General features: G+C 42.2%; 1 protein-coding gene across 3 annotated transcripts in view; it reads right to left on the minus strand.

Annotated features, from left to right (window-relative positions):
- The window catches only part of edc3 (enhancer of mRNA decapping 3 homolog (S. cerevisiae)), a 152,912-nt gene that overhangs the window by 123,213 nt on the left and 2,909 nt on the right, over positions 1-26,790 (minus strand). For all 3 annotated transcript variants that reach the window (XM_072282734.1, XM_072282736.1, XM_072282735.1), the window contains exons 2-3: positions 23,913-24,079; positions 21,121-21,431 (exon numbers count right to left, since the gene is read on the minus strand). In XM_072282734.1, coding sequence (XP_072138835.1) covers positions 21,121-21,431; positions 23,913-24,079 — 478 coding nt within the window. The remainder of the gene's footprint in view (positions 1-21,120; positions 21,432-23,912; positions 24,080-26,790) is intronic.

The following is a 26,790-nucleotide window of genomic DNA, read 5'->3' on the forward strand; positions in this document are numbered from 1 at the left end:
TTAGTACATAGTATATATTTCACCTTTCTATGCATATAAAACACTTAAGAAACGTATGTTTCAGCGCCAGACTCGTGAACAGAAGTTCCCGAGTTCGATCCAGTGACAGATAGCTCCCGAGCGCCCTCCATCCCTGCTGGGTTGATGTGGAGGATCAAAAACCCAAAACCCCAAAACCCAATAATTAAACCACTGTGTTGCTTAGTGATAATTGTAGCTTTCATCGGGGCAGGGCCTTTCTCACTTTATCCTTTAAAATTGTTCCGATTGTTGACCGACTGTAGCCTAACGCTTTTCCAATGAGCGATGGCATTTCACTTCTTTCCGATCGCTTTATTATTTCCACTTTATTTTCAATCGTGACCGTGATTATTTTCATGAACAGAAACACTGCGGATTCAGAGCTCCGCCGCCGGGTCCTAATGTTTACTGCACTGAGACAGGTTAAATAAGGTCCGGGGTTCTGCTGGGTCCTAAGGTCCACTGTATTGAGACAGGTTGAATAAGGCACTAGAGCATCCGCTTTTTTTTGGTATCCACAAGGGGTCCTGGAACCAATCCCTCGCGGATAAGGAGGGCCGACTGTAATACAACAGGCAGAGCCCGATGACAGAGAGGAAGAAGGGGTTAGTGTCATAACATCCTGCATATTAATAGATGCCTCAGTTCAAATGTAGAATAGGCACTGATATTTGTAATTCCCTATTGATAAAAAAAAACTTGCTACTTCACTGGCTATCTTGCCTGAAAAGGGTACTTGCTGCCCAAAATACAGCAATCCTGTTCAACATTATAGTCTCCCAAGGGAGAAAATTGATCAAAAAAAAAAGGACTCATATGTAGTATCCTAAGAGTCTGCTCACCTATCCTTGTCATCCAATAGACATTACATTAAGCTAAGTGCACTCTTCTCAGGGAAGTAGCTTTTTGGGTATAACTCGACTGCTGGCTAAACCCTGAACGTGTTAAATTCCATGCTCCTGTTAGGTCTGGGTCAATTTCTGAAGAGAAACCACATCAAGCAAACTCTTGAGGAAATGAACTAGATTTCACTGATTATACTCAGATCAATTTATTGCTCACAATGTGCAATAAAGAAAATCAAAACCAAGAGCAGAAACCCAAACAAAAGAACATTTTCCTCACAACAGAACATTAAACAGAGTAATTTACAGCACGTTACCCGCCCTTTGGCCCACAATGTTGTGCCAACCATGTAACTTACTCTAGAGACTGCCTAGAATTTCCCTATTTTTCTAAACTCAATGTACCTATCTAAGAAACTCGTAAAAGACCCTATTGTACCTGCTTCCACCACCGTGGCAGGGTTAGGGTTGAATCAATGTTCTGAAGATCATGCATTACCAAAAGTTCAAAAAGAGGTTTGTAAACTATTCAGCAGTTGTATAGAACTGTCAAAATACACAGGTACATACACACACACACACACACACACACGAGTAAACAATTTGATGTGCAAGCGCAGTTACTTGGAAGCAATCTGTGCAAGTGCAAACCCCAAACTTCAAGCCTTCAGTCAATTCAATTCATTGAACAAAACTTAAAGTGCTGAGTGCACAACAGGCCATTGTTTCACGTGAATGAAGACTCCTGCTCCAGAATAAGCCATTAACTAAACTAAGCCTACGTCCACACTAGACCGGATAATGTTGAAAACACCGGTTTTGAGTAAAAACGACAGGCGTCCACACTACGCGTTTTTCAAAATATCTCTGTCCACACTAAAACGGATATTTGGGCGAATGTACTCCTTCTAGGCATGCGCAGACACATCTACAGAAAACAAGCGAAGAGGAAACGGTATAATATTTACTTTTCCACGGGGGTGTTGTGCTACTTCCATTGGTCAAAAACCAGAGTACCAACAACAGCGAAAGAAAGTTTTCAACAATGTCTTCGAGGAATACAAAGAAAACCTCTGCTGGAAAAATCAGACCGGACTTCTTTATTTAGACAGACAATGAAGTTGAGCTGTTTCTGCGAGTTACAAACGACTACAAAGTCAGCAAAGCAGTGGAGAACGTGGAGATGTTTAATTCCAAACAAACTATTAATGTAGACAATAAAGTAAACAACACACGCATGAAGCCATCCTCTACCCAAGATCAATAAGAGCTTGGAATCTTCCGCCACTAGACCTGCACAGTATTTCTGACATTAATATTTTTAAAGATAGACTCAATCAAATCAATTTAGGGGATCTAGTCAAAAAAGCTCACTTTACAATTTAACTCTCACGCCGTTCACACCGACTGCGCGTTATAACAGCCGTCCGGCACTGCTTGCGCAGTACCAAGCAGAAGCAGAAAAAGCATTGTTGTGGAGTTGTCACGACAGCGTTTTCAGATATCTCCGTTTACCCCATCCAAACTGCAACACCAAAGAATCGTTTTCAAATTTACACACTCTGGAGAGCGTTTTAGAAAAGCTCCATTTTCGGGGGATGAAAACGCCGTTTCAGTGTGGACGGAGGGTCAAAACGAAGAGAAAAACCTTTGTTTTCAAAATTATCAGGCCTAGTGTGGATGTAGCCTAACCTCCGCCAGTTTACAGAGAATTTTGGTTAACCGGGACAGCCATTTATCTGGGACAAATCAAAGGGCAAAAAGCAAGAAAATAGCCAAGATTCCAATTGTTTATAATTGGGTCAGGAGACTGTTGCCAAACAGTTCCTAACTAGCGTCAGTCATGGGCACTCTTGTGACTGTTAAACATTACAGTGTGCTTAAAGTGAACAGTCTTTAAATAGCATCAGTTGTGAGTTTGTGTTCAAAAAGCAGTGATTTTTGTCACTCGTAGCTGGCAAGAAATAAACAGTAAGACAATTTGGAACATTTTCCTCTCTGTGGTTTCAAACATTCAAGCTTAGAGATGCCGGAAACAGCCTTGAGTGAAAAATAATACAATTTCAGTACTTCGACAAGTTAGGACCTACAAAGAATTAAAGTATCGACAATCATCTTGAATGTTACAATGAAAATGAAGATTTGGAGGATGCAATCGTTAAAAGTATTGTATGAAGCCAGTCCATTAACTGCACTAGGTGTCTGCACTGATTTTGTTTATTTACAGTTAATCAAGAACATGACAGCATACACTGGATGAATTCCTCTGTCAAAACTATAAGGAACTACAGCTTTATAGTACTGCAGTGCTATTAGTGTTCTAATTTGTTATGTATTTTCGAGTGGTTAGTCATTTTATGCATTTTTAACTATTTCAATGAAACTTCAGCTAACTGGGCCAAAATGTACTGGTTCCAATATATCCCAATTAACTGAGACCACTAACTACAATGCCAACATCTCCTCGGTGTTCTAGAACACCTCGGTAATGCCCTGTCCACATAAAGCAGACTGCTGGGCTAACAGCAACTCATCCAATCCTGAATTATGGATGAAGTCATTAATGGTGCTATCAAGTGTCATTGACTGAAATGCTTATGAATGGCCTGTTTGAGCTCAGCCTTGGTCCGAATGCATGGGAGTGACTGTCACAAGGCAAAAAGTGGCTGAGTGCCAAAATACAGCTAGTTAATGAAAATCAAGAAGAGAACACTTCAATAGCTGGAGTCACACGTCATACATAATGCATGGAAGAAGTTGCAGCAACACAAACTAATCCCAGCCTCAGGATACATCTATGAGAGTTTCTCAAATTTATAATCTAGTATCAACTACAAAATAATACTGAATTAAGGATGTTCAAGATATTAGAAATGGAGGGAGAGAGTTGGTGAAATATTACAAAGATAGGGTGAGGATAATTCTTTAGGATATGAAAAAATGAGCATTTTCAAAAAATGTCTTGCTTATCAACAATGTACATACTAGGGTGAAAGAAGAATTACCAAAGACCTCAAATTTAGGGAGGAGAAATCACCACGATGCACAAACATGGTGGTTCTGCTTCAACCCTGCTCAACCAACGTAGAATGTTTGCATCAAAGTGACCAATTAAATTAGATACGCAGTGGTCCCCAACCACCAGGCCGCAAAGTATACAGCGGTAGTCGGAACGCACCCAGCACATCTTTAAGAAAAAAGCCGAAATAAACAAGCTAATTAAGTGTCGCCCGGCACGTAAATGCCGGCCCAGATCAGAGACGATTGCCGATTGTGTCGCCTCTGATCTGGGCCAACATTTACGTGCTGGGCGGCACCTAATTAATTAGCTTGTTTATTTCGGCTTTTTTTCTTAAAGATGTGCTGGGTGCGTTCCGGTCACCACTGTACCGCTGCATTCTTCGCGGCCCGGAGGTTGGGGACCATTGGATAAGAGTACAGACTGTCGCAAACATCAATATATGGCACTCACTCGTGATATCCTGATAGCATGGCGGAGGCTCCACGGAAGAAGGCGAAAACGTACAAATTCCATCCAGAATGGGAAGAGGAATTTCTGTTTACCTTGGTGAAAGGCAAGTGTGTATATATGTTGTGCCACCAAACACAAGCACCGACTAAAAGAGGGAATCTGGAGCAGCACCACAACACCAACCGCCAGAAATTTAAAGACACCTACCCCCAAAGAGCGCAATTCCTGCCAGGAAAGTTGAGGAGCTGAAATCAGGGCTAAAGGCCCAGCAATCGTTTTTCACAAAACATGCCGCTCAAAATAAGGCTGCTATTGAAGCATCATTTCCTGTAAGTCACCTTTTGGCTAAACACAAGAAGCCTTTTACAGATGGTAATTTATTCAAGAAAGCAATGGCCATTGCCGCAGAGATTGTTTTTAATGACTTTAAACGCAAAAACGACATCACAACTGCAATACATAATATACCGCTTGACCCTGCAACAGTGACAAGGAGGGTAGAGTCACTGTCAGAGGAGATGGATATTTTTCACTACAATTTGATGAATCCCTGGATGTAACGCAAACAGCTCAGCTTGTTGTATTTGTCAGAATGGCTCTCCAGGATGTTACAACAAGAAGGACTTCTTCACTCTTTTGCAATTAAAGGAGAGAACGAGAGGTGAGGATATTTACAATGAGTTTAAAAAATGTCTGTGAAAATGACAACCCCATTCATAAACTGGTGGCAATTACTACTGATGAGGCCCCAGCAATGCACTAAAAGTCAGTGCCTACTTCAGGTCAACTTATCTATGTGAAATTGCATTTTCACAGATGAAAAATTATTAAATCTAAGTACAGGAGCTGTCTTACTGAGACACCTCACAGACTGTCTCAGACTGGCTGTCTGTAATTATGAGCCAAATTTCAAGGAACTAGCAATAAGTATTCAGCCCCAGTCATCACACTGAGTGCAACAGTCAATTTTTATTCATTTATCTTTCATGTTGAAATAAAATTAAATAATGAAACTTAGAATTAAAGGCGTGAAGTATTGTAATATTCTTAAAGATAGATATGCTAGTTACAGTATTTTCTTGTTTGAATTAATTTGAAAGTTTGACAAAAGTATTTTGTGTAATTCAAACACAATTCGCCCAAATAAAAGGCCTCAAATTGGCAGTACAACCTGAGCTGTTCTTTCTCTAAACGATTTAGTAGGTAGGTCTTGCCTTTCACTAAAGTCGAGGTAGGGAATCTTGGGCTTAAAAAGGTTGGTGACCACTACTTTAAAGCTACAAGGGAAATCAGAGACGCAAAGTAAGATTCATCCAAAGCCCCTTGCTACAGCAACACATTTAAAGATTAAGATAAAGATTAGCTTTATTTGTCACAGGTACATAGAGTTAGAGTAAAATGCATCATTTGCATCAAATCAGTAAGGATTGTGCTGGGGGGAACTCAGTGGTGTTACCACATTTCCATGCGCCAACACTGCAAGCACACAAATCACTAATGCTACTCATTTCTCTTTGGTATGTAGGAGGAAATGCACATGGTCTCAGGAAGATGGTATAAACTCCTTATCGACAGTAATGGGAATCGAAATCCAATCAGTCATCATTGATGTTGTAAAGCAATTGTGCTGGTAAACCATTTCCCTTCAAAGCATTCATTCACACCTCTACTGGTCCAATAGAGAATATATAAAAGAGCAAAACACACAAATTGCTGGATGCACTCATCAGATCAGGCAGCATCGATGGAATGATCTTCCTCTCAAAACGAATCAGTAAACTGCAAGACCTGGGCCTCAATACCCTAATGTGCAATTGGATCCTGGATTTCCTGACTTGCAGACCCTAGTCAGTTTGGATTGGTAAAAGCATCTCCTCCACAATTTCCATCAGCACAAGAGCACCACAGGGATGTATGCTCAGCCCCCGCTCTACTTGCTTTACACCTATGACTGTGTGGCTGTACAATTCTAGCATCGCATCCAAATTTGCTGATGACACCACTGTTGTGGGCCATGTCAAAGGTGATGAATTAGTATACAGAAGGGAAACTTAAAATTGCTGGGTGGTATAATAACAGCAACCTCTCACTCATTGTCAATAAGACCAAGGAACTGATTGTAGACTTCAGGAGAGGAAAACCAGCGGTCCATAAGCCAGAGGTCGTAGGATCACAGGTGGAGAGGGTCATTAACTTTCAATTCCTGCATGTCACAATCTCAGAGGACCTGTCCTAGACCCATCATATAAATATAATTGCAAATAAACATATCAACAGCTCTGCTTCTTCAGAGATTTGGCATGTCATCGAAAACCTTGGCAACTTCTACAGATCCTTGGTGTACTGGCTGCATTGTATCCTGGTATGGGAACATCAATGCCTTTCAGCAGAAAATCCTACAAAAGGTAGTGGATTCTGCCCAGTACTTCACAGGTAAAACCCTCCCAACCACTGAGCACATCTACATGAAACGCTGTCAGAGAAAAGCCAGATCTATCAAAGATCCTCACTACCTAGGCCATGCTGCCATCAAGTACAAGGTACAAGTGCCTTAGGACTTGCACCATCAGGTTCAAGAACAGTTAATACCCCTCAACTATCAGGTTCTTGAACAAAAGGGGCTAACTACATGCATTCTATTTCTGGTGTTCCAACAACCGATTGTCTCACTTTAAGTACTCTATCTTCTCATTTCATAGAACATAGAAATTTACGGCACATTACAGGCCCTTCGATCCACAACGTTGTACCAACCACGTAATCTACTCTAGAGACAGCCTAGAATTTCCCTAGCACATAGCCCTCTATTTTTCTAAGCTACATGTACCTAAGAGGCTCTTAAAACACTCTATTGTTTCCGCTTCCACCACCACCGCCAGCAATGCATTCCATGCACCCACCACTCTCTGTGTGGAAAAACTTACCCCTGACATCCCCTCAGTGCCCATTTCTAAGCACCTTAAAACTATGTCCCCTCGTGTGAGCCATTTCAGTCCTGGGAAAAATCCACTGGCTATCCACATGACCAATATCCCTCATTTTATACACCTTTATCAAGTCACTTCTCATCCTCCGTCGCTCCAAGGAGAAAAGGCCAAGTACACGCAACCTATCCTCATAAGGTATGCCCACAAATCCAGGCAACACCTTGTTAATCTCCTCTGCATACCTTCTATAGTATCCACATCCTTCCTGTAGTGGGGTAACCAGAACTGAGCACAGTACTCCAAGTGGGGTCTGACCAAGGTCTTGTATAGCTGTAACATTACGTCACAGCTCTTGTACTCAATTCCACAGTTGATGAATGCCAAAACGCCATAGGCCTTCTTAACAACACTGTCAACCTGCGCAACAGCTTTGAGTGTTCTATCGACGCAGACCCCAAGATCTCTCAGATCTTCCACAGTGTCAAGTCTTACCATTTTTATTAAAATTGGTCTTCAAATTGGACATACCAAAATGAACCACTTCACACTTATCTGGGTTGAACTCGATCTGCCACTTCTCAGCCCAGTTCTGCATTCTATTGATGTCCTGCTGTAACCTCTGGCAACCCTCCAGACTATCCCAACACCCCCAACTTCTGTGTCATCAAACTTCTAACCCACCCTTCTACTTCTTCATCCAGGTCATTTATAAAAATCACAAAAAGAAGGGGCCCCAAACAGATCCCTGCAGAACACCACTGGTCACCGACCTCCATGCAGGATATGACCCAACTAAAACCACCCTGTACCTTCTGTGGGCAAGCCAATTCTGGATCCACAAAGCAAGGTCTCCTTGGATCCCGTGCCTCCTTACTTTCTGAAGGAGCCTTGCATGGGGAACTTTATCAAATGCCTTACTGAAATCCATATACGTTACATCCACTGCTCTACTTTCATCAATGTGTTTTGTTACATCCTCAAAGAATTCAATCAGGCTCGTAAGGCACGACCTGCCCTTGTCAAAGCCATGCTGTTTATCCCAAATCAGATTATGTCACTCCAAATGCTCATAAATTCTGCCTCTCAGGATCTTCAACAACTTGCTCACCACTGAAGTCAGACTCACTGGTCTATAATGTCCTGGGTTACCTCTACTCCCTTTCTTAAACAAGGGAACAACATTTGCAACCCTTCAATCCTCCAGTACTTCTCCCATCCCTATTGATGATACAAAGATCATCACAAGAGGCTCAGCAATCTCCTCACTCGCTTCCTACAGTAGCCTAGGGTATACCTCATCCGGTCCCAGTCACTTATCTAACTTCATGCTTTTCAAGAGCATCCAGCACATCCTCCTTCTTAATGTCTATATGCTTAAGTGTTTCAGTCCACTGTAAGTCATCCGCACAATTGCCAAGGTCTTTTGTCCTGGTGAATACTGAAGCAAAGTGTTCATTAAGTACCTCCACTACCTCCTCTGACTCCTCCATGCACCCATTTTCACTATCACACCTGACTGGTCCTATCCTATTTTCACACAGCTCATCCTCTTGCTCTTCGTGCTCATTATTTATTGCTCTTTATCTATATTTACAATGGAACGGTTTGTTGTTCATTGATCCTGTTTACAGTTACTATTTTATAGATTTGCTAAGTATGCCCGCAGGAAAAAGAATCTCAGGGTTGTATGTGGTGACATGTGTGTACTCTGATAAATTTTATTTTGAACTTTGAACTTTAAAGTCAACTTTTCAAATCAAAACTCTTCTTTAGGACTGGAAAGGAAGAGGGAAGACACCAGAATAAAAAGGTGGGGGAAGGGGAAGGAGGACTAGCTAGGTGGTGTTAGGTGAAGCAGGTGGGTCAGAAAAGTAAACGGCTAGAGAAGAAGGAATCTGATACGAGAGTGGACCATGGGAGGGGAACTAAGGTGAGGTGATGGGCAGGTGAGGGGAAGAGGTACAGTGCCCCCTTGGAAGTTTTCATGTTTTATTGTTTTACAACACTGAATCACAGTGCATTTCATTTAGCTTTATTGGACACTAATTACCAGAAAAAAACTCTTTTGTGCCAAAGTGAAAACCGATCTTTACAAAGTGATCGAAATTAACTACAAATATAAGATACAAAATAATTGATTGCATAAGTATTCACCCCCTTTAATATGACACACCAAATCATCACTGGTGCAGCAGCTGCTTGCAAAGTCACATAATTAGTTAAATAGAGATCACCTGTGTGCAGTCAAGGTGTTTCAATTGATTAGCAAAAATACAACTGTATCTGAAAGGCCCAACTGCCGGTAAGTCAGTATCCTGGCAAAAAACCACACCATGAAGACAAAAGAACACTCCAAGCAACTCCCCAAAAAGGTCATTGAAAAGCACAAGTCAGGAAATGGATACAAGAAAATTTCCAAGTCACTGAATATTCCTTGGAGAAATGGAAAGAATATGGCACAGCTGTACATCTACCTAGAGTAGGCAGTCCTCAAACACAGTGATTGTGCAAGAAGGGGACTAGTGAGGGAGGCCACCAAGAGACCCATGACAGCTCTGGAGGAGTTGCAAGCTTCAGTGGCTGAGATAGGAGAGACTGCGCATACAACAGTTGCCCAGGTGCTTCATTAGTCACAGCTTTATGGGAGAGTGGCAGAGAGAAAGCCACTGTTGAGAAAAAAAAAACCCACATGAAATCTCAGCTAGTGTTTGCCAGAAACCATGTGGGGGACTCTGAAGTCAGCTGGAAGGTTCTATGGTCTGATGAAACCAAGATTGAGCTTTTTGGCCACCAGACTAAATTCCACGTTTGGCATAAGCCAAACACTACACATCATCAAAACTACACCATCCCTACCATGGATGCATGGTGGTAGCTACATCATGCTGAGGGCTTGCTTCACTACAGTAGGCACTGAAGGCTTGTGAAGGCAGACTGTAAAATGAATACAGCCAAATACACCGATACCCTGGATGAAAACCTGATGTAGTCTGCAAAAGCGCTGCAACTTGGCAGAAGATTTGTTTTCCAGCAAGACAAAGCTACAATGAACCTAAGTATAAAGCCAAAGCTACACAGGAATAGCCCTAAAAACAGCAAAGTTAATGTCCTGGAGAGGGCAAGTCAGGATCCAGACCTCAATCCAATTGAGAAATGGTGATTGGACTTGAAAAGGGCTGTTCATTCATGATCCTCTGACAGAGCTTAAGCAGTTTTGTAAAGAAGAATGGGGAAAAGTTGCAGTGTTCAGATGTAAAAAGCAGACCTATCCAGAGACTCAAGGATGTAATTGCTGCCAAAGGTGCATCTGCTAAATACTGACTTAAAGGGGGTGAATACTCATGCAATCAATTATTTTGTGTTTAACAATTGTAATAAATTTAGGCTAATTTGTAGAAATTTGTTTTCACTTTGCCATGAGTTTTTTCCTGTTGATCAGCGTCAAAAAAAGCCAAATTAAATCCACAGTGAATCAATGTTGTAAAACAATAAAACATGCAAACTTCCCAGGAGGGTGAATAATAGGCACTGTAAGAGTCCACAGTGGGGGGAAGAGATGGGGGGGGCGGGGGGGTGGGGGGGGAGAGAATTATTGGAAGTAGAAGTCGATGTTCATTCAATTAGGTTGGAGGCTACCCAGACGGAAAATGAGGTGTTGCTCCTCTGCCCTGTGAGTGCCTCATGCCCTCATCATGGCAAGAGAGGTAGCCATGGATCAACATGTCAGAATGGGAGTAGGAATAGGAATTAAACTGGTTGGCCACCAATAAATTCAACTTATAGCAGATGGATCGCAGACACTAGGGTTCATCAATATTGAGGAGATCACATCAGGAGCACAGGATACATGACCCCAACATATTTGTCAGTGAAATGATGCCTCATCTAGGACTGTTAAGGGTCCTGACTGGAGGTAAAGGAAGAAGTGAATGGGCAGATGCAGCATTTCTGTTGCTTGCACTGTTATGTGCCATGAGGGAGATTTGTGCGGATCAACAGGTGGACAAGGGAATCATGGAGGGAGCGATCCCTTCAGAGTGTGGAGAGTGGGGTGGGGGGGGGGGAAGTGTGGTAAAGATGTATCAGCGGTAAAATCCCATTAAAAACAGCGGAAAATATGGAAAATGATGCCTTGGATGTGGAGGCTCACGGGATGGTAGATGTGTGCTGATGGCTGGGAAATGGTGGATGTAAGGGTGAGGGCATCAATGATGGAGGAAGGGAGACCCCATTCTTTGAAAAAGGAGAACATCTATAATGTCCTGGAATGAAAAGCCTCATCCTAGGAACAGATGCGGCAGAGATGAAGGAACTGAGAAAAGGGATAGCATTTTTACAGGAGACAGGGTGGGAAGAGATATAGTCAGGAGACAGTGTCTCCAGAGGCGAAGACAGAGAGATTGAGAAAGGAGAGAGGGGCGTCAGAAATGGATCAAGTGATAACAGCTCATAGGCCTGATTTTATTCTCACAAGTCAATGAGTATGTTGTAAAAAAAAAGATCACTCCCTACTTTGTACATAGTTTTCTTCTTTTGATTGTTCTTTCTTTCCTCTCCTTTCTATAAGTATACACCTCAGATAAATATTATGTGGAGATTTATGACAAATATGACGATATATGTACAGTATCTGAAATACATCGTATGCAAATATTTGTTTGATGATGAACTTCACTAAAAAAATAAATTTACAAAAAAAAATGGATCAAGTGAATTTAAGGGCAGGGTGGAAGTTGGAGGCAAAGTTGAAGAAACTGATGAGCTCAGGATGGGTGCATGAAGCCGTACCAATGCAGTCATCAATGTACCACAGGAAGAGTTGGAGAGCATTGCCTTGAAACATGGACTGTTCTACTAGCCAAGAGGTAGGCATAGCTGGGGCCCATGAGGATGCTCATGGCCACCCTTTGGGTTTGAAGAAAGTGGGAGGAACCAAAAGAAAAAATTTTTTGAGGGCGACAACCAGTTCTGACACAGAGGAAAGTAGTGGTGGAAGGGAACTGGTTGGGTCTTTTGTTGAGAAAGAAGCGGAGAGTTTCAAGGCCTTCCTGATGGAGGACAGAAGTGTATAAGGATTGGACATGCATAGTTAACGTGAGGTAGTCAGAGCCAGCAAACTGGAAGTTGTTGAAATCGAGAGCATGTGAAGTGCTGTAGATGTAGGTCGAAAGGACTGAGCCAAGGGGGATAGAATGGACTTGAGGTATGCAGACACAAGTCCAGTCGGGCAGGAGCAGGCAGAGGGAATGGGCCTACCCGGACAACCTGGTTTGTGGATCTTAAGTGGGAGGTGGAAATAAAAAGCGAGGGGTAAAGGAATTATGAGTTCAGAGGCAGTCAATAGGAGTTCTCAGGATTCAAAGAAGTTAGGGATGGAGTCGGAGACAATTTCCTGACAGCCTGGAGTGCAGTCCTTTTTAAGGGGTAAGATAAGGTGTCTGAGAGTTGCCATCAGGTCTCAGCAAAGTAAAGATCAGTCCACCAAACTATAACAGCAGCTCTTTGCAGGTTCAATAGTAAGGTTGGGATTGGTGCGGATAGAGTGCAGGGCAGAGAACTCTGAGGGGGTAAGGTTCAAGGCAGAGAGGGGAATGCTGAAGTCAAGCTGTTTAATGTCTCATCAGCAATTAGAGATGAAAAGATCAAGAGCAGGCAGAGAACCAGAGTGGCATGTTCAAGAAGGGGAGATGGGAGAAGGGGTCATTGATGTGGGGTGGGGAATTCTTGCCAAAGAAGTGGGCTTGTAGGTGGAAACATGGAACTCAGTGAGGTGCGGGTTAAAGGGGACAAAGGTAAGGAAGGCCCTTGCTGAGGACATAACGTTCTGTCCCAGAGAGGGGAAGGTTTGAGAAAATGGTGAAGACATAACAGGGATTAGAGTTGGGACGAGAGGGTTGGGTGTTTACAGAAGGTGGGGTGGGAGAGAGATGGAGTCTCTGAGGACCCAAGATGTAACAGGGAGCCCGAGAGACCTGAGGTTTGAGGGTGGCAGTAAGGGAACTATATAAAAAATGCTTTTTAGAGATACTTGCAGGTATTTTCATCTCCAAATCCACAACATTGACAACCTAAGACTGAAACCCCACAAGTCTCTGCATCATTGACAACATGAGTTTGCACAAAACACAACCCATAGAAAAGTCAAATGTAGAAGAACCACCTTGACTTTCTACCTCTTAGGACCACAGTTTCACCATTACCATATACCTCCTATCACCTAACATTTTTACAATGGGAGATCATTTAATTGATTCTAATATTGATCCATTTCACTCTATGACACTAAGGACAGCTTAAAGTAGCGTCAAGACAAAATAGTTTCAATCTTAAAACAGAAATTTTTAAACTTCAACATTTTACTTCATTTTATCAAATTTAATTTGATTCATCTATTACATCAATCATATCCTGGGAGTTTGGGTGGAGGCAAAATGCATTACACAGCAAGAAGTGCATCAGTTTGCAGGAAAGCCCTGCGGCTGGTTGTCTACCAATCAATATATTACAAATTCATGAAACAATATGGATTGATAATATTAAGTTCATAATTCTAAACAACTCCCTAAAATTCATCAGGTGTAGTTTCAAATTAGTTATCAAAAAGGAGCAATTACTGTATCCTGTACATACTAGGTTAATTAGGTATGCATAGTAAAATACTTCAATAAAACCAGCAAAGTACACAGGTCAGGCACCACCTGAGCTGAGAAATGACATTTCAGGATGTCAGAACTCTTGATATGCTTATAACTATATATTTTCTTAAAGAAGCCACCACTGTGGGTACTATTTAAATAAATGTATCTGAAAATTGAAAAACAGCCAAATGCAGACCCAAATTTAGATTTGCCAAATATTGATGAAATAAGAAGGCAAGCTAGCCAATAAAAGAGGATACAAAAAGATTTTTCAGATATACAAGGAGAAAAAGTGAGGAGAGGAGATATCTGACTGCTGGAAAATGACTCTGAAGAGGAGTTTTGGGGGACAAAGATATAGCAGACCCACTCAATATGTACTTGTGTCTTCTTCAGTGAAAACTGACACTAGCTGATTGCCAGAAATGCAAGAGTCTCAGACGGTAGAAGTGAGTTCTATTACTAAGGAGAAGGTCTTTGGGATGCTGAAAAATCTGATGGTAGTTAAGTCACTTGGACCAAATGGACTACACCCCAGGGTTCTGAAAGAGGTTGTTGAAGAGATTGCGTAGGCATTAGTAACGATCTTTCAAGAATCACTAGATAACGAAATGGTTCCTAAGGACTGGAAAATTGCAAATTTCACCCCACTCTTTTAAGATGGGAGGAGGGCAGAAGAAAGGAAATTATAGGTCTGATATGTGGTTGGAAAGATGATCAAGGCACGTGGATGTCAGCGAATTAGACTGTTGGAAAGAATTTAAAAAGACAGCTTTATAGAGCGGGTGCAGAAGACCGGGCAACGGAGTAGAGGGAGTCAGAGTAAGAGGGCTTTGGCTCAACAGGGCTTCGGCGATAACAGGTCACGGCGAGGTTAAGTTACTTGTGAAGAATAGGAATAGGAAATATGTCTATGAGACCGGTGCTCTGTACTGGGTGTCAGATGTGGGATGTCCGGGAGACACCTAGCCACATCTGCACCAGGGGCATCAAGCTGTAGCTCCTTAGGGGCCGGGTTAGGGAATTAGAGATGCAGCTTGACGACCTTCGCCTGGTCAGGGAAAGTGAAGTGATAGATAAGAACTATAGGCAAGTAGTCACATCGGGGCCTTGGGAGACAGATAAGTGGGTAACAGTCAGGAGAGGGAAGGGCAAGAGTCAGATACTAGAGAGTACCCCAGTGGCTGTCCCCCTTAACAATAAGTACTCCTGTTTGAGTACTGTTGGGGGGGGAGGGTGGACCTACCTGGGGGAAGCAACAGTGGGCGCGCCTCTGGCACGGTCTGGTCCTGTGGCTCGGAAAGGTAGGGAAAGGAAAAGGATGGCAGAAGTGATAGGGGACTCTATAGTTAGGGGGTCAGACAGACGATTCTGTGGACACAGGAAAGAAAAACGGGTGGTAGTTTGCCTCCCAGGTGCCAGGGGTGTTTCTGATCACGTCCAGGATATCCTGAAGTAGGAAGGTGAATAGCCAGAAGTCGTGGTACATATTGGTACCAACGACATGGGTGGGAAAAGGGAGGAGGTCCTGAAAACAGCCTACAGGGAGTTAAGAAGCTGAGAAGCAGGACTTCAAAGGTAGTAATCTCAGGATTACTGCCTGTGCCACGCAACAGTGAGTAGAGGAATAGAGTGAGGTGGAGGATAAATGCCTGGCTCAGGGATTGGAGCAGGGGACAGAGATTCAGATTTCTGGATCATTGGGACCTCTTTTGAGGCAGGCATGACCTGCACAAAAAGGAAAGGTTGCACTTGAATCTGGGCACCAATATCCTGGCAGGAAGGTTTGCTAAGGTTATTGGGGATAGTTTAAACTAGAATTGCTATGGGGTGGAAACCAAACTGAAGAGATGGAGGAAGGAGCAGTTGGCTCACAAATACAGAAAGCTTGCAGGCAGTGTGAGAGGCGGGATAGGCAGGTGATAGAGAAGGGGCGCGCTCAGACTGATGGTTTGAGATGTACCTATTTTAATGCAAGAAGTATCATGAACAAAGCGGATGAGCTTAGAGCGTGGATCAGTACTTGGAGCTATGATGTTGTGGCCATTACAGACACTTGGATGGCTCAGGTCAGGAATGACTACTTAGAGGGCCAGGCTTTAGATGTTTCAGAAAGGACAGGGAGGGAGGCAAAAGAGGTGGGGACGTGGCACTGCTGATCAGAGATAGCGTCACGGCAGCAGAAAAGGAGGAAGTCGTGGAGGATCGTCCACTGAGTCTCTGTGGGTGGAAGTTAAAAACAAGAAGGGGTAAATAACTCTACTGGGTGTTTTTTTATAGACCACCCAATAATAACAGCGACATCAAGGAGCAGATAGGGAGACAATTCTGGAATGATTGTCTCCAGGCCAGGCGAAGGTAGTCAAGCTGCATCTCTAATTCCCTAACCTGGCCCCGAAGGAGCTACAGCTCGATGCCCCTGGTGCAGATGTGGCTAGGTGTCTCCCGGACATCCCACATCTGACACCCAGTACAGAGCACCGGTCTCATAGACATATTTCCTATTCCTATTCTTCACGAGTAACTTAACCATGACAACAGGGTTGTCATGAGGGGGGATTTTCATTTCCCAATATAGATTGGCATCTCAAACAACAGGAATTCTGCAGATGCTGGAAATTCAAGCAACACACATCAAAGTTGCTGGTGAACGCAGCAGGCCAGGCAGCATCTCTAGGAAGAGGTGCAGTCGATGTTTCAGGCCGAGACCCTTCATCAGGCCTGCTGCGTTCACCAGCAACTTTGATGTGTGTTGATAGATTGGCATCTCCCTAGAGCGAGGGGATTAGATTGGGTGGAGTTTGTTGTGTGTGTTCAGGAAGGTTTTCTGACACAGTATGTAGATAAGCCTACAAGAAGAGAGGCTGTACTTGATCTGGTATTGGGAAATGAACCTGGTCAGGCGTCAGGTCTCTCAGTGGGGTAGCAGTTTGGAGATAGTGATCACAATTCTATCTCCCTTACCATAGCATTGGAGAGGGATAGGAACAAACAAGTTAGAAAAGCGTTTAATTCGAGTAAGGGGAAATATGATGCTAGCAGGCAGGAACCCGGAAACATAAATTGGGAACAGATGTTCCCAGGGAAATGTATGGCAGAAATGTGGCAAATGTTCAGGGGATATTTGCGTGGCGTTCTGCACAGGTACGTTCCAATGAAACAAGGAAAGGATGGTAGGGTACAGGAACCATGGTGTACAAAGGCCGTTGAAAATCTAGTCAAGAAGAAAAGCTTAGGAAAGGTTCAAAAAAAAAACTAGGTAATGATAGAGACCTAGAAGATTATAAGGCTCACAGGAAGAAGCTTAAGAATGAAATTAGGAGAACCAGAAGGGGCCATGACAAGGCCTTGGCAAGCAGGATTAAGGAAATCCCCAAGGCATTCTACAAGTATGTGAAGAGCAAAAGGATAAGACGTGAGAGAATAGGATCAATCAAGTATGACAGTGGAAAAGTGTGTATGGAACCAGAGGAGGTAGCGGAGGTACTTAATGAACACTTTACTTCAGTATTCACTATAGAAAAGGACCTTGGCAATTGTAGGGATGACTTACAGTGGACTGAAAAGCTTGAGCTTACAGACATTAAGAAAGAGAATGTGCTGGAGCTTTTGGAAAGCATCAAGTTGGATAAGTCACCAGGACTGGATGAGATACGCCCCAGGCTACTGTGGGAGGCGGAAGAGGAGACTGCTGAGCCTCTGGCGATGATCTTTGCATCATTAATGGGGACAGCAGAGGTTCCTGAGGAATGGAGGGTTGCAGATGTTGTTCCTTTTTTCAAGAAAGGGAGTAGAGATAGCCCAGGAAATTACAGACCAGTGAATCTTACTTCAGTGGTCAGTAAGTTGATGGAGAAAATCCTGAGATGCAGGATTTATGAACATTCGGAGAGGCATAGTATGATTAGGGATAGTCAGCACGGCTTTGTCAAAGGCAGGTCATGCCTTACGAGCCTGATTGAATTTTTTGAGGATGTGACTAAACACATTGATGAAGGTAGAGCAGTAGATGCAGGGTATATGGATTTCAGCAGGGCTTATTCAGAAAGTAAGGAGGCATAGGATCCAAGGGGACCTTGCTTTATGGATCCAGAACTGGCTTGCACACAGAAAGCAAAAAGTGGTCGTAGACAGGTCATATTCTGCATGGAGGCTGGTGAACAATGGTGTGCCTCAAGGATCTGTTCTGGGATCCCTTCTCTTCATGATTTTTATAAATGACCTGGATGGGGAAGTGGAGGGATGGGTTAGTAAATTTGCTGATGACACAAAGGTTGGGGGTGTTGTGGATAGTGTGGAGGGTTGTCAGAGGTTACAGTGGGACATTGATAGGATGCAAAACTGGGCTGAGAAGTGGCAGATGAAGTTCAACCCAGATAAGTGTGAAGTGCTTCATTTTGGTAGGTCAAATATAATGGCAGAATATAGCATAAATGGTAAGACTCTTGGCAGTGTGGAAGATCAGAGGGATCTTGGGGTCCAAGTCCATAGGACACTCAAAGTTGCTGCACATGTTGACTGTGTGGTTAAGAAGGCATACAGTGTATTGGCCTTCATCAATCGTGGGATTGAGTTTAGGAGCAGAGGGGTAATGTTGCAGCTATATAGGACCCTGGTCAGACCCCACTTGGAGTACTGTGTTCAGTTCTGGTCACCTCACTGCAGGAAGGATGTGGAAACTATAGAAAGGGTTCAGAGGAGATTTACAAGGATGTTGCCTGGATTGGCGAGCATGCCTTAGGAAAATAGGTTGAGTGAGCCTGACCTTTTCTCCTTGGAGCAACAGCGAATGAGAAATGATCTGATAGAGGTGTATAAGATGTTGACTGGCATTGATCATGTGGATAGTCAGAGGCTTTTTTGCAGAGTTGAAATGACTTACATGAGAGGACACAATTTGAAGGTGCCTGGAAGTAGGTACAGAGGAGATGTCAGGGGTAAGTTGTTTTTTTTTTTTAAAAAAAACGCAGAGTGGTGAGTGCATGGACTGGGCTGTCGGCGACGATAGTGGAGGCAGATACAATAGGGTCTTTAAGAGACTCCTGGATAGGCACGTGGAGCTTAGAAAAATAGAGGGCTATGGGTAACCCGAGGTAATTTCTGAAGTAAGTACATGTTCGGCACAGCATTGTAGGCCGAAGGGCCTGTTGTGTTGTAGGTTTTTTCTATGTTTTCTAGAATAATAGAGTGTATTATTAAGGATGAGGTTTCAGTGTAGTTGGAGGCACATGATAAAATAGGCAAAAGTCAGCATGATTTCCTTCAGGGGAAATCTTGGCTGACAAATCTGTTGGAATTCTTTAGGGAAATATCAGGCAGAATAGAGAAAGGGGAGTCAGTGGATGTTGTTTATTTTGAATTTTCAGAAGGCCTTTGACATGGTGTTACACATCAAGTTGCATAACAAGATAAAAGCTCAAGGTATTACAGGACAGATATTAGCATGCGTAGAAGATTGGCTGACTGGTTGGAGGCAAAGAGTGGGATTAAAAGGGGCCTTTTCTGATTGGCTGTCAGTGACAAGTGCTGTTTCGAAGCATCAGTGTTAGGACTCTTCTTTTAATGTTATATGTCAATGTCAATGATTTGGATGAAGGAATTGATGGATTTGTGGCCAAGTTTGTGGATGATATGAAGGTATGTGGAGGGGCAGGTAGACTTTAGAAGGAACTAGACAGATTAAGAAAATGGGCAAAAACTGGCAGATGGAATATAGTATTGGGAACTGTATGGCCATACATTTTGGTAGAAAGAATGAAAGGATGGACTATTTTCTAAAACAGACTTGACAGTCTTTGTGCAGGATTCCCTAAATGTTAACTCGCAAGTTGAGTTGCTGGTAGGAAGGCAGATACATTGCTAGCATTCATTTCAAGAGGACTAGAATAGAAAAAGGATGTATTGCTGAGGCATTGGTCAGACTGCACTTGGGAGTACTGTGAGCAGTTTTGGGCCCCTTATCAAAAAGGTGTGTTGGCATTGGGGAGGGTCCAAAGGAGAATCACAAGAATGGTTTCAGGAATGAAAGGGTTAACCTAAGTGGTTGATGGCCACAGATGGCTGTGCAGGCCAAGTCATTAGGTAGATTTAAGGTGGAGGCTGATAGGTTCCTGATTAATCAAAGGTTATAGAATGGCGGAGCAGACTCAATGGAACGACTGGCCTAATTCTGTACCTATGTCTTATGTTGACATCATGACGAAAAAAACTCATTAGTATCTCTACTTCCTCAGGGAGCTAAAGAAATTTGTCATGTCTGCTTTGATCCTCACCCACTTTTAATCAATGCACCAAAAAAGAAATCCCTTCTGACGGCTTAGTATGGCAACTGCTCTGCCACTGACTTCAATAAACAGCAGTGCGTCTGATACACCTCAGTACATCATGGAAATCTGCCTCCACTCTATCCAGTCAACACTTCTCGCTGCCTTGTTCATGCAGCAAGCATTGACAAAAACTTTCCCCAAATTGGACTCTCTCTTTTTCTCTTCCTCCCTTTAGACAGAAGATAACAAAACTTGAAAGGACATACGTTGGGCGTATTTAAGGCAGAGATTGATAGGTTCTTGATTGGACATGCAATGAAAGGTTACGAGGAGAAGGCCAGGAACTGGGGTTGAGGAGGAGATAGAAATAAAGGATCAGCCATGATTGAATGGCGGAGCAGACTTGATGGGCCAGATGGCCTAATTCTGCTCCTATGTCTTATGGTCTTATATCAGTCTCAACAACTACTTCTGCTACACTGCTATGATCCTTCAATAGAATAAGATGGACTCATGACCTCACAACTTACTTCAAGACATTAATGTCTATTTGCACTGCACTCTGCAATTTTACCATTTTATTCTGCATCTTGTTATTGCATCACCTCAATGAACTGCTGAAATTAATTTGAATGAGCGGTAAGCAAGACATGCTTTTCACTGTTTGTTGATACATATGACAATAACAAATTTACAGTGTCAATTTTACTCTTGAGCAGATATCAATTGAGCTCTTATTAATCAGCCTACAATCAGAATTTCCGTTAAATCATTCTACTTTTGCCATTGGTTGATAAAAATTTTCACTAGTCCCCAACTCCTTCAGCTATTCACTGGGGAAGTAAATTAAAAGAAATGCATTTCCCAGACCAAAATATCTAGGATTAAATTAACCACCAGATACCTTTCCATGCACTACAACTCTCAAAAACCCCACCCCTACCTACTCACAGGAATTATGCCTTCGACGAAATGCTTTAGATGGAGTAAGTGCAGAATCCATGTGACGATCCACATAGCTTTTTGAATACTGCTGTGGTGACGTGACCAGATCCTGAACCTTGAGTTCTGCACACCTTGGAATTGCTTGTGGAGTAGATCCTGAAGAATTGGGTTTCTTTACTCCTTTGCCAGCTCCATTCTGAGATGAGTAAGCATTATGAGATAAATTGGAGGATGTGAACACCGAAGGTTGAGCTAAGGCTGTAGCCAACTGCGAATTCGGGAGCTCTAATATTTTCAGATCTTTGATATCAATTGCACTGGAAAAAAAAGATTTGCACAAAACAATAACTTCATGTTTATTGATTATTGACAACTTATTTGACTATATTAGTGAGGAGATTTAAACAAGGCATTGAATACAAGAGTAAAGAGGTTATGGTCTGACTTCGCAAAACATTGGTCAAATGTCAGCTAGAGTAGTACATGCATTTCTGGTCACCACACCATAGGAAAAATGTCATAGCACTGGTGAGGGTGCATTGAGATTATCCTAGACATTGTATGGAATGGAGCATTTTAATTATAAGGAGAGACTGGAGAAGCTAGGTCTATTTTTCCTGGAGTTGAGTAGATTAAAGAGGAAGTAATTGAGGCATAAATCGAGGGGTAAAGAAAGACACCAGGAAATCTTTCCACTTATTAGAAGGGAATAAAACCAGAGGATTTAGGATAAGAGGTTAGGGGATCTGAAAAATCTTTTTTTTACTCAGAGTGTGCTGAAAAGAGTGTTGGAAGCAAAGTTGCTGACAGCATTTAATTGTCATGATGGATACTTGAACTGCCTGAACATAGAAGGATGATGGATGTAGTGGAGGGAATGGCTTGTTTTCATGCAGTGTGATACTATTTAGGACAGAGGAGAAATCATTTTACAAAGTGCACAACATACAACATGAGAAATAAGAAATGAAGTGGACTTCATATTAACATTAAAAGAACCAGTTAAGAGCCTAGCTGAAGGGAAAGGAAATAGGGGTATAGGGCATTAAAATATGGTAAAAACATAAAACTCAGCCAAAATACAAAAGCAAGCAGACTAGTTGTAACAATATGATGAATCCAAAAACAGGGTTTTTGCCACATTTTACGAAACAAAATCGCTAGCTACATTAAATTTGACCAAGCACCTGAATTTAATTTAGTGCATGTCAACCACCCACAAAATCCAACAGCAGCTGATGTTTGAAAGATACCATGACAACCATCAATTTAAGAAATTATGGCTCATCACAATCACAGGGGAAAAAAATTGTCTGAAGACTAATAATAATGTTCTAATTTGCAGGTGAGAGCCCTGAAGATATGGCAATTCATATCATACACTATAATTTGCACTGAGAAAACCAAGCCAGTAAGGTAACCACTAAAAGCAATGGATTTATGTCATATTTCTAAAAAATGTGAACATTAAAACCTGCACATGCCCTGATACAAGTCAACATTGTATTCAGAATTGAATAATTCTGAACGCGAGTTCTATTCATATGCTGAATGACATGTCAACATAAATGTAATAACCTTTAAGGGAACAGTAGTTTGTACATCACTGTGTGGGAACATAATCAGAGAAAATTAGGGAACTCATTCAAATGGCCATAACTTAATGAGACCCTGACTATTCTTACAGACTTTCAGACAAAGAATCTAATAAAGCAATAAAACTAACATTTCTTTAGGCCACAAAAGATTTATAGTTTTATAGGAACCTGTATCTTCATTAAATTAACGTAATTTAGAATTATTCAATGTTTAATTACCAAAATATGCAAGGAGTTTGATGGCTGAATGCCTGCAACTTTGGGGAGATTTGTTAACAAAAAATGTTTGAAATGGAGATCATTTTCCAACATTTATACTCATGCCATATTCACAAGTGTGCAAACAGTTCAGTTAGGGCTGGCTCTAGGACTGAAACTAACTAATTTTAACTGAAATCAAAATACTCTCCTTAACCAGTTTGGAGGAACTCACACTGAAGAAAACCTATTCAGCCAAGTGAGACTCGAAGTCCCTGTGACCCACCTCCAAAATCATTTTCTAACACTGTGTCATATCCAAACTTCAAACAAGATTGTTTTAAAGAAATGAGGTGACAGCATCAACTGAATTAACAGTCAAATGGAAGCACATGTGTACTTCACTCTTCCATTCAGCAGCACGGAATCTATGACTAAATTAGTCCTGAAAACCACTGAATTTCAGTCATGAATCAGTTGGTTGTTTCTCTCTCTGAATCAACAGATTCCAGATTAAGTTTCCACTCCAGGGAGTTAAGCACAAAAGTCTGGGCTAAAAAAAAACTGAAAGTGTTGTTCCACCTTTCAGACAGGATGTTAAACAGAAGTATAGAATCCATTTCAGGCATTTATTTTGCACACGTTTTCAACTAAAAAATGCCTGGCATAATAATGAAAGGAAGGCAAGTTACCTTCAGTTCTCTGGTCAATATTCATCTATCAAATGACAACAATCCAATGTGTCACTATCTAGTCATTATCAAGTTACTGGTTATTCAAGATTGTTAATTGTCATTCTTCAGTACACAAATGTAAAGGAGGGAGACTGGTGTGAAAAAAAACTATGCCACATTTCCAACTTCACTACAGGGACTATATTTTTAAAACTTCATGGGTCATTTTGTAAATGTCATGAACCTCTTCTCTTTTTTACTACCAGGTAAAATTCAGTTCAAGTGCAAGTAATTCATAATGCAGATTTACTGAAGCAGGAGTACTTACCTAAAAGTTAACTCGGGTACTGAACATTTCACACCATTGCGGAATGGCTGAGTAAGGGAAATCGTCTGACTAGCTTGATCCACTGCAGAAATTTTACCCTGATATACTCCAAGGGTCTCTCCACATTTAATAGAAACAAGGCTTCCAATCCAATTTACAGCCATCCTCTATAACATAATAAAAGTGATAAAGTCAAGGATAGCGTTGAAGAATAACATATCCAAACTACTTTGATTCAATCTCTTAACCAGTGCTATCAGAATCAGATTTATTATCATAGGCATGTGATGTGAAATTTGTCAACTAAGCAGCAGCAGTTCAATGCAATACATAAACTAGCAGAGAAAAAATAATAATAAAATTTTTAAAAATTAAGTAAATCAATTATGGTATACGTATATTGAATAGATTTTTTAAAACGTGCAAAAACAGAAATACTGTATATTTAAAAAAGTGAGGTAATGTCCAAAGATTCAATGTGCATTTAGGAATCAGATGGCAGAGGGGAAGAAGCTATTCCTGAATCGCTGAGTGTGTGCCTCCAGGCTTTTGTACCTCCTACCTGATGGTAACAGGGAGAAAAGGGCATACCCTTGGGTGCTGGATGTCCTTAATAATGGACGCCGCCTTCCTGAGACACCGCTCCCTAAAGATGTCCTGGGTACTTTGTAGGCTAGTACCCAAGATGGAGCTGACTAGATTTACAACGTTCTGCAGCTTCTTTCGGTCCTGTGCAGTGGCCCCTCCATACCACACAGTGATGTAGCCTATCAGAATGCACTCCACAGTACATCTATAGAAGGTTTTGAGTGTATTTATTGATATGCCAAATCTCTTCACACTCCTAATAAAAGTATAGCCGTTGTCTTGACTTCTTTATAACTACATCGACATGTTGAGATCAGGTTAGATCCTCAGAGATCTTGACACCCAGGAACTTGAAACTGCTAACTCTCTCCACTTCTGATCCCTCTATGATGATTGGTATGTGTTCCTTTGTCTTACCCTTCCTGAAGTCCATAATCAGCTCTTTCGTCTTACTGATGTCGAATGCCAGGTTGTTGCTTTGGCACCACTCCACTAGTTGACATATCTCACTCCTAGAACGCTCTCTCGTCACCACCTGAGATTCTACCAACAATGGTTGTTATTGTCAGCAAATTTATAGATGGTATTTGAGCTATGCCTAGCCACACAGTCATGTGTATATAGAGAGAAGAGCAGTGGGCTAAGCACACACCCGAGGTGCGCCAGTGTTATGTGTTGATCGTCAGCGAGGGGGATATGTTATCTCCAATCCTCACGGATTGTGGTCTTCCAGTTAGGAAGTCAAGGATCCAATTGCAGAGGGAGGTATAGAGGCACAGGTTCTACAACTTCTCAATCAGGATTGTGGGAATGATGGTATCAAATGCTGAGCTATAGTAAATGAACAGCATCCTGATATTGGTGTTTGTATTGTCCAGGTGGTCTAAAGCTGTGTGAAGAGCCATTGAGATTGCATCTGCTGTTGACCTATTGTGGCGATAGGCAAAATGCAATGGGTCCAGGTCCAACCTGAAGCAGGAGTTCAGTCTAGTCATGACCAACCTCTCAAAGCATTTCATCACTGTTGATGTGAGTGCTACCGGGCAATAGTCATTAAGGCAGCCCACATTATTCTTCTTCGGCACTGGTATATTTATTGCCTTTTTGAAGGGGGAATTTCTGCCTGTAGCAGTGAGAAGTTGAAAACGTCCTTGAGTACTCCTGCTACTTGGTTGATACAAGTTTTCAGAGACTTACCAGGTACTCCATAGGGTCCTTCCACCTTGCGAGGGTTCACTCTCTTTAAAGACAGCCCAACATCGACCCCTGAGACGTAGATCACAGGGTCATCAGGTGCAGCAGGGATCTTCACTGCTGTAGTTGTGTTCTCTCTTTCAAAGCGTGCATAGAATGCAATGAGTTCATCTGGTAGCGAAGCATCGCTGCCATTCATGCTATTAGGTTTCGCTTTGTAGGAAGTAATGTCTTACAGATCCTGCCAGAGTTGCCGTGCATCCGATGTCACCTCCAACCTCGTTCAAAATTGTCTCTTCGCCCTTCAAATAGCCCTCCGCAAATCATACCTGGTTTTCTGGCATAGGCCTGGGTCGCCAGCCTTGAATGCCACAGAGCTAGCCTTCAGCAGACGACGTGCCTCCTGGTTCCTCCACGGCTTTTGGTTTGGGAATGTACAGTAAGTTTTTGTGGGCACACATTCATCCACACAGGTTCTAATGAAGTCGCTAACAACTGCAAAATACTCATCCAGGTTCGAAGATAAATCCCTGAATACAGTCAATACAGTCAATCGGTGCTCTGAATCCACCGATTCAAAGCAGTCCTGTAGGCACTCCCGTGCTTTCCTTGTCCATATCTTCTTGGTCCTCACTGCTGATGCTGCAGTCTTCAGTCTCTGCCTATACTCAGGGAGTAGAAGTACAGCCGGGTGATCAGACTTCCCGAAGTGCATCAGCAATTACTGATTAGCCAATCACATGAACGGTGTTCTAGCAGAAGTTACTATTTCATTCAACAAAATCTGCCAAAGGAACACAATGGGTTCTGCAACATTGTAGGAGGAAAGGAATTGTCCATACTTCAGGTTTAAACCCTGCATCAGGACTGAGTGAAGAGGAGAGATCACCAGTACAAACAGGAGACTTGGGCTGGTGAGAAAGCAATACAAAGTGAATGGCGAACTGATAAGGGGTGCAAGTTGTGCCAGGCATGAGGAGGAGAGCAGATGTGGAGTTGGGACACAGTACCAGACTGATAGAGGAAGACAAACAAAGAGAGAGGAAAGAGGAAAAGGGTTTTTAAAAAGTGCAAGATGAGAGGAGACTTAAGATTG

Source organism: Mobula birostris, chromosome 18 (assembly GCF_030028105.1).
Source record: "Mobula birostris isolate sMobBir1 chromosome 18, sMobBir1.hap1, whole genome shotgun sequence".
Taxonomy (NCBI): domain Eukaryota; kingdom Metazoa; phylum Chordata; class Chondrichthyes; order Myliobatiformes; family Myliobatidae; genus Mobula; species Mobula birostris.